The sequence below is a fragment of the Geotrypetes seraphini genome, chromosome 12 (assembly GCF_902459505.1).
Source record: "Geotrypetes seraphini chromosome 12, aGeoSer1.1, whole genome shotgun sequence".
Classification (NCBI taxonomy): Eukaryota; Metazoa; Chordata; class Amphibia; order Gymnophiona; family Dermophiidae; genus Geotrypetes; species Geotrypetes seraphini.
This window is the reverse complement of record NC_047095.1, coordinates 96,310,107-96,329,449: the sequence shown is the minus strand read 5'-3', so window position 1 is coordinate 96,329,449 and position 19,343 is coordinate 96,310,107. Positions and strand designations below refer to the sequence as shown.

General features: G+C 43.3%; 1 protein-coding gene across 1 annotated transcript in view; it reads right to left on the bottom strand.

The window, feature by feature from the left end:
* Nucleotides 1-1,510: 1,510 nt before the first annotated feature.
* Nucleotides 1,511-19,343, bottom strand: part of LOC117346144 (vomeronasal type-2 receptor 26-like) — a 77,151-nt gene continuing 59,318 nt past the window's right edge. Inside the window, exons 6-7 of the mRNA XM_033915546.1 lie at nt 6,176-6,285; nt 1,511-2,400 (exon numbers count right to left, since the gene is read on the bottom strand). Of these exons, the coding sequence (XP_033771437.1) occupies nt 1,511-2,400; nt 6,176-6,285 (1,000 nt within the window). The remainder of the gene's footprint in view (nt 2,401-6,175; nt 6,286-19,343) is intronic.

Genomic DNA, 19,343 nt, shown 5'->3' with positions numbered 1-19,343 from the left:
TTTCCCATGTGTACCCTACCCCCTTTTCTATCCAGCAATATAGTTCACAACCTTTCTTCACATTCTATTGGTTTGTACTCATGTTCCCCACCTATTACTTCTCAAATTGTATACAATGTAATTTGATAAGCGGTGTATACAATAAGCCCCTGATACACTTGTTTTTATGTTACTAAGATGGCACAATGCATTGAAATTTAAAGTACAGTGGAACCTTGGTTTACAAGCATAATTCGTTCCAGAAGCATGCTCTTAAACCAAAGTGCTCATATATCAAAGCGAGTTTCCCCATAAAAATTAAGGGAAACTCGCTTGATTCGTTCCTGATCTCCAAAACAGGCCTATGTCTTTTTGTGGTCCAACACTTCTCCCACTCCCTGTTTCAGCATTTCTCCCTCTTCTCCCCTTTCTTTCCATTACCACAGACATCTTTCCCTTTTCTTATTTTCCAATCATCTTTCTTTCTTCGTTTCCCCCATCCCTCCCTTTTTCTTCCTCACCTCCCTCACAGGTACCGAAGGTAGCAGTCATTGTCTCTCCAGCAAGTCCGGCAAAAAATTGTCCAAAATGGGTGAAGTCGATGAGCGACGGAATCCAGGAGAAGGTGCCGCAGCACGCCGCTGTCATAATCAAGCAACGGCAGGAGCGCGTAGGCAGCAGAGGGGAAGGCGGGGCTCAGGGGCAGGCAGCACTGAGCCATTCTCCTCCGGCGGCGCATCCTGGCATCTGCGCTCTGTGGCCATCCCAAGCCGGGTCTGCTATGGTTTCACCCTCTCCCCTCTTGCTATGGCTTCTTAATCGGCGGCAGAGGAGGAGGAGGTGTGGCAGATTCCTTCCCCCCTCTCGCACCTGAACAAGAGCGAGTGCCCGACTTGCACTCTCGAAGCACGACGACACCGCAGAGGAAACACTGCAGCAGGAGCACACTCAGGCGTGTGTCCTCGGCTGGGAAAAGTCAAGTTTGACTAGGAGAGGAGAGTTGAGAAGCTTTTGGAATGGCAGCTGACAGACTTATCCGATTCTCACTTCAAAGTTCTACAAGTTTGTTTGACTGTTGCAAGGAGAGAGATTATATGATTGCACGTCTCTCATAAGCGGAAGGAGACCCACAGAGCCAGCCCACAGACACACACCTCCCTTTCCGGCAGGCCAGGTAGATCGTTGATCGAGTCAATGATCGGTTTGCGAGTTAAAGTTTGCTCGAGTGTTTTGCTCATCTTGCAAAACATTCGCAAACCGTGTTACTCGCAAACCAAGGTTTGACTGTAGTAGCTATTTAGAAAGTTGCTAAATATTGCCACTATCAAGATAATTTCCTAGCCTATCCTTGTTCAACCCTCTTGAGACCAATGAACTTATAGCTGATTTTGAATTTTGGAAGGACTGCATATGGGTTGGATGGACTGTGTATGAGTTGGACTATAACTGTAGAACTTAAAAATGTCTGAGGTCATGCAATATCATATTGTAATTATTATTTCCTTTATTATTCATGGAAGTTTAAGTAAATTTATTTTTTTGTGATATACTTCCTGTTATTCATATGAGGCCTCAACAAAATAATGTAGCACTTAGGGAAGAAGATACAGCCCAGTATTCCAGAAGTAGAGGCCAGAATAGCAAATACCTCCACTGCTACCATATATTTTCCCCTGGTGCTCAGATATGTTGGGATGAAAGAAACCCAGACACTGCAAAACACTAGCATGCTGAAGGTGATGTGCTTGGCCTCATTGAAACCATCAGGTAGATTTCTTGCTAGAAAAGCTACAATGAAGCTGATACCAGCCAGAAATCCCAAGTAACCCAGAACACAGTAAAATGCAATTGCTGACCCTTCATTACATTCAATTTGAATTGTTTCTGCTTGCATATTAAGATGTGGGAATGGAGGAGCTATATCTAACCAGATAATGCATAGGATGACTTGAAGAAGGGGGCAGGAAAAGACTATAGAGTATGAGACCCTGGAACCCATCCATTTTTGGAGCTTGCTTCCAGGCTTGGTGGTATAGAAAGCCATCACCACAGTGATTGTTTTTGCCAGGACAGAGGAAAGAGAGATGGAGAAAGTTATTCCAAAGGCAATCTGTCGGAGAAAGCAGGTCACCTTCTGAGGATAGCCTATGAATATCAATGAGCAGAGGAAGCAGAGCATGACGGAGACTAAGAGAATATAACTTAGGTTTCGATTGTTGGATCTCACAATGGGAGTGTCTCCGTAATGGATGAATATTCCCAAAATGACAACAGTGATGAGAAAGAAGAAAATACTGATAAACATCAAAATGATTCCCAAAGGTTCTTGATAGGAAAGGAAACTTATCCTTTTTGGGACACAGGCATCTCTTTTTTCATTAGGCCATTGATCTTCTGGGCATTGTATACAGTTGTCCATATCTGAGAAGAAAGAATATTTTCTTAGCATCTCAAAATTGGCATCAGAATTTCAAAATATTGCTTTTTATAGATTTAAATATATTTTTTTCTCTGTTACTTAGGCTATGCCAGAATTTAGGGATGAGTCATTATTTTTTGTAAAGCTTTACCATACATTCACAGGGTAATTTATAACAGATCTCTTATATGTGAAGAATAAGTAGGCTCCTGATTTGGTAGTATTTTATAAAAAGATTAGGGGCTGGATTCTGATTCTGATATTGGTGGCCACCTTAAAAGTGTCTGCTCACATCATCAGGGGTGTCTATTCCATTGCAGATTTTGGTATTATCTGCACAGAGGCAAACCATACCTGTCAGCCATTCAGCAATATCACTTACAAAAATGTTAAAAAGAGCAATCCCAAGAACAGAACCTTTAGATACACCACTGGTAACAACATCCCTTTCCTCAGAGTGATCTCCATTGACCACTACCCTCTTCAGTCTTCCACTCAACCTGTTCCTGACCCAGTCTATCACACTGGGGCCCATACCGAGGTTGCTCACTTTATTTATTAGACGCCTATGTGGGATACTGTCAAAGGCTTTGCTAAAATCTAAATACACCACATCTAGCACACTCCCTCTATCCATTTCTCTGGTCATCCAGTCAAAGAAATTGTTCAGGTTTGTCTGACAAGACTTGCCACTTAGTGAATCCATGTTGCCTAGGGTCTTGTAATCTACTAGATTCCAGAAACATCACTATTCTCTGTTTTAAAAAGTGTCTCTATTAATTTACTTACCACAGAAGTCAGACCTACTGGCCTATAGTTCACTACTTCTTCCTTACTTTCACTTTTTTGGAGAAGGACCACATCTGCCTTCTCCAGTCCTCCAGTACCACTCCTGACTCTAGCGAAGCATTGAATAGGTCTGCCAGTGGAGCCATCCCTTAGGTCTCTTCATTACCCTCAGATGAGACAGGTGTGCAAAACAGAAAAGGTGGTGGTTATGGGGGACTTCAACTATCCGGGAATAGACTGGGACATTGGGCACTCAAAGTGCACGCGAGAAACTAAATTCATAGAGGCAATAAGGGACTGTTTCATGGAGCAGCTGGTCACAGAACCAACGAGAGGGGATGCCACTCTAGACCTAATCCTCAATGGGCTAGAGGGACCCGCAAAGGAAGTGGAGGTACTAGCACCGTTAGGGAACAGCGATCACAACATGATCCAATACAAATTAAACATGGGAACAACCAAGGTGAAAAGAACCACAACGACAGCACTCAACTTCAGAAAAGGAAACTACAAGGACATGAGGAAAATGGTAGGAAAAAAGCTCAGCAGCAGCTCAGGAAAGGTGAAGACCGTAAAGGAAGCCTGGACACTGCTTAAATGCACAGTGCTCGAGGCACAAGACCTGTACGTCCCAAGGTTTAGGAAAGGGTGCAAAAAAAATCGAACTAAAAACCCAGCATGGATAACATCTGCAGTTAAAAAGACGATAAGCGACAAGAAATCATCCTACAAGAAATGGAAAAAGGAACCAACAAAGGAAAACCAGGAAGAGCACAAAAGACACCAGAAAGAATGTCATCGAGAGGTCAGGAAAGCAAAGAGAGAATATGAGGAAAGACTGGCAGGAGAAGCAAGAAACTTCAAACCCTTCTTCAGGTATGTGAAAGGGAAACAACCAGCCAGAGAGGAAGTGGGACCACTGGATGACGGAGATAGGAAAGGAGCGATAAAGGAGGAAAAAGAGATAGCTGACAGGTTAAACAAATTCTTCTCGTCAGTCTTCACCAGAGAGGACACAACCAATATTCCAGAACCCGAGGAGATTATAAACGGAGAACAAGATGAAAGGCTGGTAAAACTAGAGGTGAGCAAAGAGGAAGTCCTCAGGCAGATAGACAGACTAAAGAGCGACAAATCACCAGGCCCGGACGGCATCCACCCAAGGGTACTAAAAGAACTGAGAAATGAAATAGCAGAGACACTTCACCAAATATGTAACCTCTCCCTAAAAACAGGGGAGATCCCAGAGGACTGGAAAATAGCGAATGTCACGCCTATCTTTAAGAAGGGATCAAGGGGTAACCCGGGAAACTACAGGCCTGTGAGCTTGACCTCGGTTCCAGGGAAGATGATGGAAGCAATGGTAAAGGACGCAATATGCGAATACATAGAAAACAATGGACAACTGAAGGCGAGCCAACATGGCTTCTGCAAGGGAAGGTCATGCCTCACGAACTTGCTGTACTTCTTTGAGGGAATAAACAGCCAGATGGATAAGGGGGAATCCATAGACATCATTTACCTTGACTTCCAAAAAGCCTTCGACAAGGTACCTCACGAACGGCTACTTAAAAAGCTGTGGTACCACGGGGTACAAGGGGATATCTACCGATGGATCAAACACTGGTTGGCGGGCAGGAAGCAGAGGGTTGGAGTAAAAGGCCAATACTCAGACTGGCAATGGGTCACGAGCGGAGTTCCTCAGGGGTCAGTGCTGGGACCTCTACTGTTCAATATATTTATTAACGATCTGGAGGCAGGGACAAAATGTGAGGTTATCAAATTTGCTGACGACACCAAACTCTGCAGCAGGGTTAGAAACACGGAAGACTGTGAAGACCTGCAAAGGGACCTAACGAAACTGGAAGACTGGGCAAAAAAGTGGCAAATGAGTTTTAACGTAGAAAAATGCAAGGTCATGCATGTAGGGAAAAAGAACCCGATGTTCAGCTACAAAATGGGGGGAACACTGCTAGGGGTGAGTAACCTTGAAAGGGACCTGGGGGTGATGGTCGACACATCACTGAAACCATCGGCGCAATGTGCGACAGCCTCAAAGAAAGCAAACAGAATGCTGGGCATCATCAAAAAAGGTATTACAACCAGGACGAAGGAAGTCATCATGCCGCTGTATCGCGCAATGGTGCGCCCGCACCTGGAGTACTGTGTTCAATACTGGTCACCGTACCTCAAGAAGGACATGGCGGTACTCGAGGGAGTGCAGAGGAGGGCGACTAAACTAATAAATGGTATGGAAAATTTTTCATACGCTGACAGGTTAAAAATGCTGGGGCTGTTCTCCCTGGAGAAGAGGAGACTTAGAGGGGACATGATAGAAACCTTCAAAATCCTTAAGGGCATAGAGAGAGTAAATAAGGACAGATTCTTCAAACTGAGGGGAGCCACAAGCACTAGGGGTCACTCGGAGAAATTGAAAGGGGACAGGTTTAGAACAAATGCTAGAAAATTCTTTTTTACGCAGAGGGTGGTGGACACATGGAACGCGCTTCCGGAGGAAGTGATAGGCCAAAACTCTGTACAGGGGTTCAAGAAGGGTTTGGATAGGTTCCTGGAGGATAAAGGGATAGAGGGGTACAGATAGAACTTGAGGTAGGTTATAAAAGTGGTCAGAAACCACTTCACAGGTCGCAGACCTGATGGGCCGCCGCGGGAGCGGACCGCTGGGCGAGATGGACCTCGGTCTGACCCAGTGGAGGCAACTTCTTATGTTCTTATGTTCTTATGTACACCATCCAGCTTCACATATACAATCCTCTGAAAATTGATCAGGGTCTACCTCACCTCCATCCTTATGTCTTCTGTGGTAATCCAGATTGATCATTGCTGAAGACAGAATGCTGGACGGGATAGTCTATTAGTCTTTTTTTTCAATATGGTTTTTTATCATGTTCTTATAAATTTGATAGAATAGGCACCTTACTGAAAAGTATATCTCCATGAGCATCTCAAGTGTTACACATCACTCACCAGTTTGATTGGAGATTTCTCCATCTGGACAGGGAATACAGTCATAGCAGCAGATAGGCTCTCCTTTTCTGAGTAATTTCCTGTAGCCAGGAGCACAACTCTGACTGCATCTGGATTGTGGAGGTGTCTGAGGATTGAGGAAAATAAAAAACTGTCTTCAAATGACAATGGATTTTGATTTTAAAAGTGCAATATTCTCTTCCTGTTCCTCTTCCAATCCAGAAACTATTCTTTAGATGTCATAAATTACCTCCAGAAGAATCGATCTAATGTAACCATATTCTACTAATAATTTACCACTAAATCACCTGAATTATAGGCAGTTTACTGTATATTTAATTTCATAACAAGTAGACATTGCTGTTTAGGAAAGAAACATTAAAAAATGAAGGCAACCCATATGGCTTAATGTAAACCATCATTAATTAGCACCAGGGCTGAATTTTTAACATCTTTAATATGATTTATCATGTTGCAATTTTAATTCATATTAATCATTTTAATATATTAAACACATTAAAATGCCACTCGCAACTGAACCCCCTTTCTTTTTGCAGGTCCAGCATCTATGCTTTCCTTGTCCCTCCCTCAGCCCCTGCCACAGTGCTTTAAATGTTACCTTGCTAGCAGCAATTCCTACAGGTCTGCTCCAGGGGCTTCACTGTGCTGCATCAAGCCCTGCTGATATAACAACATGACAGAGGGAGTACCTTGGAGCAGGCATGTAGGAATCACTGCGAGCAAGGCAATGTTTGAAGTGCTATGGTGGGAACTGAGGGAGGAAAAGGGATCAAACAGATGCCTGACCTGCAGTTGCACAAGTAGGCGGCAGAAATGTGCTGATAAGCAGAGATGCTGGAGAGAAATAGAGGCTGAACCTGTGTGTGTGTGTGTGTGTGTATGTATGCGTGTGTGTGTGGGGGGGGGGGTTAGGAAGTTAAAGGGACCTTAAGAGGGAATTAGAGGGAGAGAATAGAGGTGCTGATCTGCACAGGAGGAGGCTGGAGGGAAAGGAGAGAGTTTCTGGACCTGAAAGGGGGTAGAAGGCTGGAGGGAAAGGCGAGAAAGGAGAGAGGTGCTGGGCCTGTAGAGGAAGGGGCTGAGGGAAGGGAAGAAGTCCTGGACTTGCAGAGGAGGACTTGGAGAGAAAGGAAAGAGTTGTTAGACCTGCAGAGGAGGGGGCTGAAGGGAAGGGAGAGAGGTGCTGGACCTGCAGAGGATGGGGTTGGAGGGAATGGAGAGAGGTTTTGCTATAGCACAATGTGATTAATCACAATTAAAAAATTAATATTCCTTTATCCTTAATTAGCATATGAAAATGCCTCATATGCTAACTGATTAGTGACATCCCCAAACATGCCCCTTCCCAGAAAATTAAAAATAGTTTTTAATATGTACAATATGTAATATGTATACACAAATTGTCCATTTTAACATAGGATACCAGCACACCTCCTGTGGTAAGACTTTTTAATGTATGGTAGGAGCACACTAACACTTAGGGCTCCTTTTACTAAGCTGTGATAGCGTTTTTAGCACACGTAGCATTTTAGCGTGCACTAAACCCATGCTATGCGGCTAGAACTAATGCCACCTCAATGCTGGTGTTAAGGTCTAGCACGTATGCTAAAACCGCTATCACAGCTTAGTAAAAGGAGCCCTTAAAGAGATTTAGTAAAAGGATCCCTATACTTCTTAGAAGGTATTTATCAGGCTGAATTACTGCTATAATGTGTGTTATATGTCTTTAAACACATCTTAAACACATCTATGGTTGTTTGGTGTTATATGCTTCCTTTTTTTATCTTTTTAAGGCTATCTATTTACATTGTTTTTATATTTTGTCTTTCATGTTGATGTTTTGTGGTCTTAGTAGTTATGTATTATTGACTTTATGAGGTTTTCATTGTCAATAATTCTGATGAAGTTTATTTTATTTCACCTGATTTATGAATATGATAAATCACTGCATGAGTATGAGATATTGTTAAATTATCATTTTGTGGTTATATGATATATACTTTGATGGTATATGTTATAATCAATGTTGTTCTTGTGATCTTCTATTTTGATAATTCAATGTTTTTTAGTTTTTACTTTTAATGTATTCATGATTTGATGCACTATTTAATATGATATTTTTATTTCTTCTATATGTTTATACATATACCTGTAGACTCCTGAGGCAGGCCTGGTTGGTCGAAACATGTACATGTCAAGTCATTGAGTCGGATGAATTATTGTGTCATTGGATGAATAAAGAGTTTTACACTATCAGATGAGTTGGAGGACACTTTTATTAGTGCACATCATTCTGATTTGGACAATTCCACTCTGTCTTTTACATATTTGTGTTTGTGGTTTTGTTTTCCCTTGTTTTGTTCCTCAGATTTATAGATGGCATATTCCTGATTTGGTCTGACACTGTTGGAAGATTTCATGAATTTTTGTCTTGGCTCAACTCGTTGGACCACCATTTGAAGTTCACCGCCTGTGTTCATCACCAATCTGTCACCTTTTTAGATACTAAGGTGTTGAAGAATGGTTCGGTTTTGAGTACTTCCATTTATAGGAAAAGCACTGATCAAAATACTTACCTTCATTTCAATAGCTATCACCCATTGAGGCTCAAACAAGCTCTTCCTGTGAGTCAGTTCCTTCGTGTATCCAAGGTTATAAATAAAAAAAATATTTAAAAAGATATTTCTGTAGGTTTAAGAATTTTGAGCTGTACATGTTACTTTTAGAATTTTGGACAGCACAGCTCTCTCCAGGAAGTGAGCAGTGCTGGAGAGAGTTCTAAAACTGCCTAGGAGAGTTGAGTTGGTTTGTTGGCAGAGACAGGTGTTTATTATATGTTGTCTCTGTAAAATTGGGTTTTAAATATAAATTGGATATTGGAAATTGGATATTGGATATTTATAGATCCTATAATGGAATTGTATTGATTTTTAATTAAACCTCGGTTCAATAGAAAGTGGGTGGGATTAGTTTTTAGGGAAATTCCAATTATTCTTTGATTTATTTGGGTAGCTAGTGTCACAGTGTTTATTGTTTTGTTTTTTTAACAAATAGGGATATAAGAGTTTTGCTTCCTTTGGGTTTTTATAGATAGGGAGTAGGAGATTTCACAATCAAGAACAAAGAAGAAGGTACCCAACATAGGAGAGTCAAACCCAAAACAAGGAAAAATGAGAAATTTACTTACCTAGATCCATCGGGTAGAGAAATCATAAGAGAAGGAAAAACAAGTATCAACTCTCTTAGCGACTGTTTAATTGGAGTAGCATTTTCAATATTTAGTGCAATGTTACATTAAAATTATTGTACTTATCAGGTGTGTGAATAGTTTTCTTTTAATTATTTATTTTATCCCAGTACTTAAAATTTTGGGTTAAAGAAATTTTATATGTAAATCTTTTACTTCCTTAAAGAAAACATAATTGAACCCTTGACCAAAACGACTACATTGTTGAGGAATACACTTTGAGGAAATAGCAAGTTACATTCGTATCAGACACATCTGTTCTACTTTTTGTGAATTTAAGACTCAAGCTAGAACATTGTCTCAGCTAGAGAATGACATGGTGGCTGTTACTTGAAGCTAGCTGCAGGTAGCAGCAGGTAACCCACCAAAATGGTGTGGGGGGGAAGTGCTCACTGCGGGTTTGGGGACAAGGCCATCCACTACCCTGTGGAATGGTGAATGGCTTTGTCCCCGCAGTTAAGGTAGGGAACACGTGCGGTCACCAATCACGTGTGGCCCCCCTCCCTCCTTCCTATCTACCGGATGAATCTATCTCTTGCCCTCCCTCCCCCTTACTTTTGTGGCATGTTAGTTTCCAGAGTAACTTGCTCAAGCCGCCGGAGCCTGCCTGCAGTCGCTTGCATCTGTGGGTAAAAGCTTCTCCTCTGACGCAACTTCCTGTTGCTCCAACGGCTTGAGCAAGTTACTATGGAAACTTAAAATGCACCGCAAAGATAAGGGGGGGGAGGGAGATTCTCAGACCGCACGAGGGGTGCTGAAGGGCAGTGAGGTGGTTAGAGGGAAGGGTGATGGTGCAAAGGAAAGGAACAGACGCTGAAGGGGGGTGGAGAGGAACAAACGCTGAAAGGAAATGGGGAACAGAGAGTGGGGAGTAGACACTGAAGGGAAATGGGGAACTGAGAGTGGGAAGACGCTGAAGGGAAATGGCGAACAGAGATGCCAGACTATGGGGGAGGGGAGGGAAGAAGATGGGTGCCAGACCAATTGGGGGGTGAAGGGAGAGGCACAGTAACAGAGCAAAAGGAAGACGCAGAGAGAAGACAGACAGTGGATGGAAGGAATTGAATGAGAAGATGAGGAAAGCAGAAACCAGACAATAAAGGTAGAAAAAAGATTTCTATTTATTTTCTTTCTTTCTTTTTTTGCTTTAGGATAAAGTAGTATATTAGTTGTGTTGATAAAAATTTTAACACAAATCCCTGCCAGCTGAACATCTCTTTCTCTAGTTCAGCAGCCAGAACTTTGACTTATAAGGAAAGAATAGGCTTGTATGGATGCTGCAGGGATAATAGTCAAGGGGACAGGGCAGGGACAGTGGTCGAAGGGACGGGGATGGAGCAGGGAGAGTGGTTGTGGGTAGAGAATGACACAAGGACAAAATTTTTCCCCGTCCCCATGGGAACTCATTTTCCCGTCCCGTCCCCGTGAGTTCTTTTCCTGTCCCTGCCCCATCCCCGTAAGCTCTGTCCTCATCTGCACAAGCCTCAAAATTTTAAAATCATAAGTGTTTGAGACTTGTGCGGTTAAGGCAGAGCTTACAGGAATAGGACAGGGACAGCGACAAAACTCACGGGGATGGGATAGGGAAATGAGTTCCTGCAGGGACAGGGGCAAATTTGTCCCCGTGCTATTCTCTAGTTGCGAGGACAGGGACAGTGGTCATGGGGATGAGGCGGAGGTGGTGACAGGGACACATTTTTTTCCCATGTCATTCTCTAGTCTCAATGTTTTTGAGCCTGGGATTACCCTGAATGGTACAAAAAAACAGAGTGGAATTGTCCTAATCAGAATGATGTGCACAAATAAAGTGTCCTTCAACTCATCTGATGGTTCAAATGTCTTTATTCATCCAATAACTCAATAATTCATCCAATGACTCAATGATTCGACATGTACATGTTTCGGCCAAACAAGCCTGCCTCAGGAGTCTTGAGAATCTTCAATAGTTATATTGAATAGCATTATGTGTGAATATGCAGTCACTCATATGATTGCTACCGAACTTCAGAAGAATGCTGACAAGATTCAGACCTGAGATTTTCTCCCTGTTTCCTGTGGAAAATGCTGATTTCTGACCCCCGGATTGCACTGGTGTGCCTCTTTCCAAGGGCTCAGGCAGGCTGAAGGTTGTTGGCTTCTCAGACTGAAGGTTGGTGGGGCAGTAACAAGGATGGTGGTTATGGGTACAGGGTGGTGATGGGGACAAATTTTTTCCCCATGTCATTCTCTAGTCTCAGTGTTTTTGAGCATGGGGTTACCCTGAATGGACCATCAAAATGGGCTTATCAAAGGGCAAGATTTGCCAAACCTGACCTTTTGCTTCAACCTCAGCATAAAGCCACCATGAACAGACAAGTATGTGTGATTTCATATTCTGATCAGGCCCGCTCTGTTGCTGATATTGTTAAAAGACACTGGCATGTTTTGAATATTCATGAACCCTTCACTGATGACCCTTGCATTGCTTTTTCTCATCCCAGGAATCTAGTTAATTTATTGACAACTAAAGTTCAGGGACTGAGTAGTAGCATGGATGCTGTAGGAGTGGTCACAAGCTGTGCGGTGCTTGTAGTATGTGTGCAAATTCTTTACAGCTAACCACATGGATTCATCCATGCACTCAATGCACCTATGTCCTCAGACAACAAACGAATTGTGGGTCGCAATAGGTGGTGTATGTCATCATCTGCCCGTGCTAGCACTTGTATGTGGGCCATACTATTCGCACCATGAGAGTGAGACTGGTTGAACACAAGAGTAAGTTACATACTGCCAATCTCACTGCTCCTCTGATGGCACACTGTTTAGAGTTTGAGCATACTTTTCAAGACTTGTCATGGTTCATTTTGGAACAGATTCCTGACACTATCACAGGAGACCACCTGGCTCATGTTCAATTTTGTGAACAGTACTGGATATTTCAACTTAATACTGTTCACCCAGGTGGCCTAAATTAAATGCTGGAATGGAATACCATAATTTAAAGCTCCTGCTTCTGTTTTTTTTTCTATCAGCTGTTTTTATTTTCTCACGTCACCTGCTCTGCTGTTTTAAATGGAGTCTTCCACTCTGGTAGCTCCTCCCTCCAGCCTCCTTTTCATATCTGGTTTTAGCAGCCATTGCATAGTTGGCGGCATCTTTTCTCCGGGCGTGGTTTAACACCAGTTCCTGATGAAGTGGATCTTGCAGTTCTTGAAACCTTGCTGGGCTGAACTATCCATGAAGTTGACTGAAGTAACTTCTTCCATCTTTGTGCTAGACTTGTCCGTTGCTGCAACAAGTTAAGTACCTTGTTCCTTGCCTTAACATTCTTTAGGGGCTGGAACAATTCTCCTATACCACACTGTGTTATTAGTCTACTGCTTTTGATTTTATTATTAATTTTTGAATACTAGCAAATTTTGCACTTTAAATAAGCACACATGTATGCCCAATGATGGTGTGTGGTTGTAGTGGGCTATGTGATTGGCTCACCCGACCTTGATCTAAGCTTGTGAGGTGCAATTTTTTGACTCTGCTTCCTACCCACACTGAGGGCTCATATCACATATAAATATATTTTTTCCTTAATATTACATTACATTGCATTAGTGATTTTTATTCCGCCATTACCTTGCGGTTCAAGGCGAATTACAGAAGAGGATTTCTGGACATGTCCAGAGGTATTACAGAGTAGAGCGGGTTGCTTCAGATGATTGAAATGTTTCATATGGTGTTAGTTAGTCTTCATGGATTTCTTAAATAGCAGGGTTTTTGAAAGTTTTGTAGTCTGGGGTCGCGATTAGTAGATTGGAGAGTTGGTGGTCTAGTTTTGCTGCCTGTGTGGCTAGAAGGCCATCACAACTGGACGATGTTCTGGGGGAAGAGCAAGCTATTCAGGAAGGACAGACTCCACCTCAGCAGAGATAGAATGAGGCTACTTGCAAGCAACATCCAGAGAGAAGTTGAGAAGTTTTTAAACTAGGAAGAAGGGGAAAGCCGACAGATGACCGAGAGAGAGAGTAGATGGTTCAGGAACTGGTATACCTGGAGGATACCGTGCAGGAAGATAGAGGGGAAGACTCACAGGATCACAAGAGGGAAGGAAATGCAAGAAAATAACAGGCCGCAAACTCAAGTGTATGTACACGAACGCAAGGAGCCTAAGGAATAAGATAGGTGAATTAGAAGCTATGGCACAAAAAGATAATGTTGACATCATCAGCATCACGGAAACATGGAGGACTGAGGAAAACATCTGGGACACTGTGTGTGGGATACAAACTATACCGCAGACACAGAGTGGCTCAAAAAGGTGGGGGCATTGCCATATATATCAAAGAGGGAATTGAATCTACTGGAGAGACTACACCACAACTGATGGATAAGTTAGAATCTATATTGGTCAAAATTACAGAAACAAATAAACTGGAAACTAAGATTGGCATCTACTACCGACCCCCAGGGCAGTCCGAAGAAATTGATGGAGAAATGACAGACGAGATTAAATGCAACTGCCAACCCAGTTATCATGGGTGACTTTAACTATCTGGGGATAGACTGGGACCTAGGCACCTCCAGCTACACTAGAGAGACCAAGTTCCTGAATGCTGTAGGCAATTGCTTCCTGGAACAACTTGTAAAGGAAAATACAAGAGGAAATGCAATTCTGGACTTAATTCTAAATGGACTGCGAGGACAGGCACAAGGTGTAGAAGTAGAATGGACACTGGAAAGCAGTGATCACAATATGATCTGCTTCGACCTGGATGCAGGGGAGAAACATCGGTCCAGAATGCCGACCATGGTGCTGAACTTCTGAAAAGGGAATTATGAAGGGATGAGACTCATGGTGGGAAGAAGATTGAAAAGAAGATAAGCACTGTAAAAACGCTAGAGCCAGCTTGGTCCCATTTTAAGAACACAGTCACCGAAGCACAAAATCTATGTATACCGTGTATCAACAAAGGATCCAAGAAGAAAAAGAACAAAGAACCGGTGTGGCTCACTGTAGAGGTGAAGGAAGCGATCAGAGACAAGAAAACTTTGTTTAAAGAAAGGATAAGGTAAAAAAATGGATAAAAACTGGAATAAGCACAAACAATATCAATGCAAGTGCCATAAGGCAGTAAAAGAGGAAAAAATTAGCCAAGGAGGTGAAAACCTTCAAGCCTTTCTTTCAATATATTAAGGGAAATGACCCACGAAGGAAGCAGTGGGACTGTTGGATGACCATGGAATAAAGGGAGTGCTAAAGGAGGACAAAGAAATCGCAGACAAACTGAACACATTTTTTGCATCTGTATTTACCAAAGAGGATATACACTGCATATCGGAACCCATCAGGCTATATGCTGGAAACAAAGACGGGAAACTGACAGGGTTGTTAGTCAGTCTAGAAGAGGTTTGCAGGCAGATTGATAGGCTTAAGAACGATAAATCCCCGGGACTGGATGGCATCCATCTGAGGGTCATCAAGGAACTGAAAGGGACTATAGCTAAACTGCTTCAACTAGTAGCCAATCTATCGATTAAATCAGAAAAGATTCCGGAAGACTGGAAGGTGGTGAATGTTATACCAATCTTTAAAAAAGGTTTGAGGGGAGATCCAGGAAACTACAGACCGATGAGTCTGACCTCGGTACCAGGAAAGATGGTAGAGGCACTGATAAAGGACTGCATCATTGATCACCTTGACGGACATGGTTTAATGAGGACCAGCCAGCACAGTTCAGCAAAGGCAGATCTTGCCTGACGAACTTGTTGCACTTCTTCGACGGAGTAAACAGGCAGATAGACAAGGGTAACACAGTCGACATTGTATATCTGGATTTTCAGAAGGTGTTTGACAAGGTCCCACATGAACGACCACATTGGAAAATTGCAAGCCATGGAATCGAGGGTGAAATACTCACGTGGATTAAAAACTGGCTGAAGCATAGGAAACAGAGAGTGAGGGTAAATGGACAATACTCAGACTGGAAGAGTATCACCAGTGGGGTACCACAGGGCTTGGTGATCTGGACATAGGTAAGATGAGTGAGGTGATCAAATTTGCGAACGATACAAAGTTTTTCAGAGTAGTGAAGACACAGGGGGATTGCAAAGATCTACAAAGATCTACAAAGTGACATAATCAAGCTCGAGAAATGGGCATCAACATGGCAAATGATGTTCAACATGGATAAGTGCAAAGTGATGCATGTCGGTAACAAAAATCCGGGGAGAACATAAGAACATAAGCAATGCCTCCGCTGGGTCAGACCTGAGGTCCATCATGCCCAGCAGTCCGCTCACGCGGCGGCCCAACAGTAATCATCTATTTATACCCCTCTATCCCCTTTTCCAGCAGGAAATTGTCCAATCCTTTCTTAAACCCCTGTACTGTACTCTGCCCTATTATGCCCTCTGGAAGCACATTCCAGGTGTCCACCACTCGTTGGGTAAAGAAGAACCTCCTAGCATTCGTTTTGAATCTGTCCCCTTTCAACTTTTCTGAGTGTCCTCTTGTTCTTTTATTTTTTGAAAGTTTGAAGAATCTGTCCCTCTCTACTCTCTCTATGCCCTTCATGATCTTATAAGTCTCTATCATATCCCCTCTAAGTCTCCTCTTCTCCAGGGAAAAGAGACCCAGTTTCTCCAATCTCTCAGCGTATGAGAGGTTTTCCATCCCTTTTATCAAATGTGTCGCTCTCCTCTGAACCCTCTCGAGTAACGCCATATCCTTCTTAAGGTACGGCGACCAATATTGGACGCAGTATTCCAGATGCGGGCGCACCATCGCTCGATACAATGGCAGGATAACTTCTTTCGTCCTTGTTGTAATACCCTTCTTGATTTTGCCTAGCATTCTATTTGCTTTCTTAGCGGCTTCTGCGCACTGTGCCGTCGACTTCATTGTCATGTCCATCATTACATTTCTCAACGTTGAACTTCATCTGCCATCTCGCTGCCCATTCCCCCAGTTTGTTCAAGTCCCTTTGCAATTCTTCGCATTCCTCTTTAGTCCCAGCTCCACTAAATAGTTTTGTATCGTCCGCAAATTTTATTATCTCATACTTCGTGCCTGTTTCTAGATCATTTATGAATATATTAAATAGCAGCGGCCCGAGCACTGAGCCCTGCGGAACACCACTCGTGACCCTCATCCAGTCCGAGTAGTGGCCCTTCACCCCTACCCTCTGTTTCTTACCCGCCAACCAGTTTCTGATCTACGTCTCCGTCCACTCCATGGTTCTTCAGTTTCCGGAGTAGACGCTCGTGAGGCACCTTGTCAAAGGCTTTTTGGAAATCAAGGTATATGATGTCTATGGGATCTCCTCTGTCCATCCGTTTGTTAATTCCTTCGAAGAAGTGCAATAAGTTTGTTAGGCACGATCTCCCCCTGCAGAAACCATGTTGGCTTGTTATCAGAAGTTTATTTCTTTCCAAATGTTCATCGATGTGTTCTTTAATCAGTGCTTTCACCATTTTCCCGGAACCGAGGTCAGACTCACTGGTCTGTAGTTTCCCGGGTCACCTCTTGATCTCTTTTTAAAGATGGGCGTGATGTTGGCTATCTTCCTATCCTCCGGGATCACGCCTGTTTTCAAGGATAGGTTGCAAATTTGCTGCAGTAGTTCCGCTATCTCCTCCTTTAATTCCTTCAGAACCCTGGGATGGATTCCGTCCGGACACGGGGATTTGTCAGTTTTAAGTTTTTCTATCTGCCTGTGTACATCATCAAGGCTCACTTCCATGGATGTTAATTTTTCTGCTTGATTTCCATTGTGTCTTCGTTTGTAAATACAGACGAGAAGAACATGTTGAGTCTTTCTGTGACTTCTTTCTCCTCCTTCACCGCTCCCTTCCTGTCTCCCTTGTCCAGCGGTCCCACCTCCTCCCTAGCTGGCTGTTTCCCTTTAACATATCTGAAGAACGGTTTGAAATTTCATGCCTCCCTGGCTAGCCTTTCTTCATACTCTCTTTTGGCTTTTCGAACCACACGGTGACATTCTTTTTGATACTTCCTGTGCTCCTTCTGGTTCCCTTCAGTTTTGTCCTTTTTCCATTTTCTGAATGAATTTTTCTTATTGCCTGTCGCTTCCTTCACTATTTTAGTCATCCATACCGGGTCTTCTGTTTGACTTTTTTTGCACCCCTTTCTGAATCTGGGGATGTGCAGATTTTGCGCCTCGCTCACCATGTCCTTGAAAAAAGACTAGGCATGTTCTCCTGTTTGCCATTTTTTGGAAGTGTTCCTAAGTTTCTTCCTTACCATTTCCCTCATTGCTTCATAGTTTGCTTTACTGAAGTTGAAAGTTGTCGCTATGGTTCTCTTTCCATTCGGTATTCCTACTTCAACCTTGAACTTGATCATATTATGATCGCTGTTTCCCAACGGTCCCACTACTTCCACTTCCTTTGCAGGTCCCCTTAGTCCATTTAGGATTAGATCCAGAGTGGCATTTCCTCTCGTCGGTTCTCTAACAAGCTGCTCCATGAAGCAATCTTGTATAGCCTCCAGGAATTCTGTCTCCCTAGTGCATCTTGAGCTTCCAAGACTCCAGTCTATCCCAGGGTAGTTGAAGTCTCCCATAAGAACTGTGTAACCGCTTTTGCATTCTCGCTTCATCTCGGCATCCATTTCTTTATCGCTATCTCCGGTTTGCCCGTGTGGACGATAGTATAGGCCCATCTTTATTTCATGCCCTTTCCTACCCGGTATTTTAACCCATAGTGATTCCAGTTTGTTGGTCGTCTCCGCTGTGTCCATTCTTGTCGATTGTATGCTTTCTTTTACATATAGGGCTATTCCTCCTCCTTTCTGTCCTGACCTGTCCTGGCGATAGAGCTTGTACCCCGGCAGTGCTGTATCCCATTTGTTTTCCTCATTCCACCATGTTTCAGAGATTCCAATGATGTCTATGTCCTCTGCATTGGCCATGGCTTCTAGTTCCCCCATTTTGTTTCTTAGGCTCCTTGCATTAGTATATATGCAGTTTAGATCCTGGCATTTTGTCGTCTTCATTTCTTTTCCCTGTGCTTCGATCTTTGGTGTCTTCTCTTTTGCTACAATCTTTCTAACCTCCTCTTCTGGGTTAGTTGACTCCTGTAATTTGTCCCTTGTTTCTTCCCAGCCTTTTTTCCCCTCTTCCGAATCATCGACGCTAGGTCGACTGTCGGCTTTCCCCTTTCTCTTAGTTTAAAGCCTGTTCTATTCCTCTCTTGACGTTGTTTGCTAGAAATCTTGTTCCCGCTGTGCTCAGGTGCAGTCCATCTCTCCTGTAGAGCTTGCTCTTGCCCCAGAACGTTGTCCAGTTTCTCATGAAGAGGAATCCTTCTTCCTCACACCATCTCCTCATCCACGCATTTATTGATTGTAGTTCTTCCTGCCTTTTCACAGCTGCCCTCGGTACCGGTAGGATCTCTGAGAATGCTATCTTCTGGGTCCTCATCTTCAGCTTCCTTCCCAGAATCTTGAACTGTTCTATCAGCGTGCCTCTTCTGTAGTCTCTCCTGCTGACATCATTCATCCCGATGTGGATCATTACTGCGGTCTCTTCCGTCTCCGCTCCTTCCAGGATCATCCCAATTTTGTCCACGATGTCCTTGGTTCTCGCTCCTAGGAGGCAGGTCACCAGTCGATCCTCTCTCCCTCCTGCTATGTGGCTGTCCACATGCCTCAGTATCGAGTCTCCCACCAGGATCGTTGACTTTCCGTTCTTCAATTGTCGTTTCAGTCTCAGGTCAATGTCCTCGGCATGCTTCGCTCTTTCTTCTTCTGGGCATCGACTAGCCAATTCTTCCCCCTCGTGCGGTATTCTTCTGTGGGTGTCTTCTATGAGGTCACCTGCTTCTTGCTTCCCCTTCCAAGTTGGTGTTGGTGAAGCTTCATCTCTCCTCTGGAGTTCGTTCTCTTCCATCCTCCTCCTGTATGCT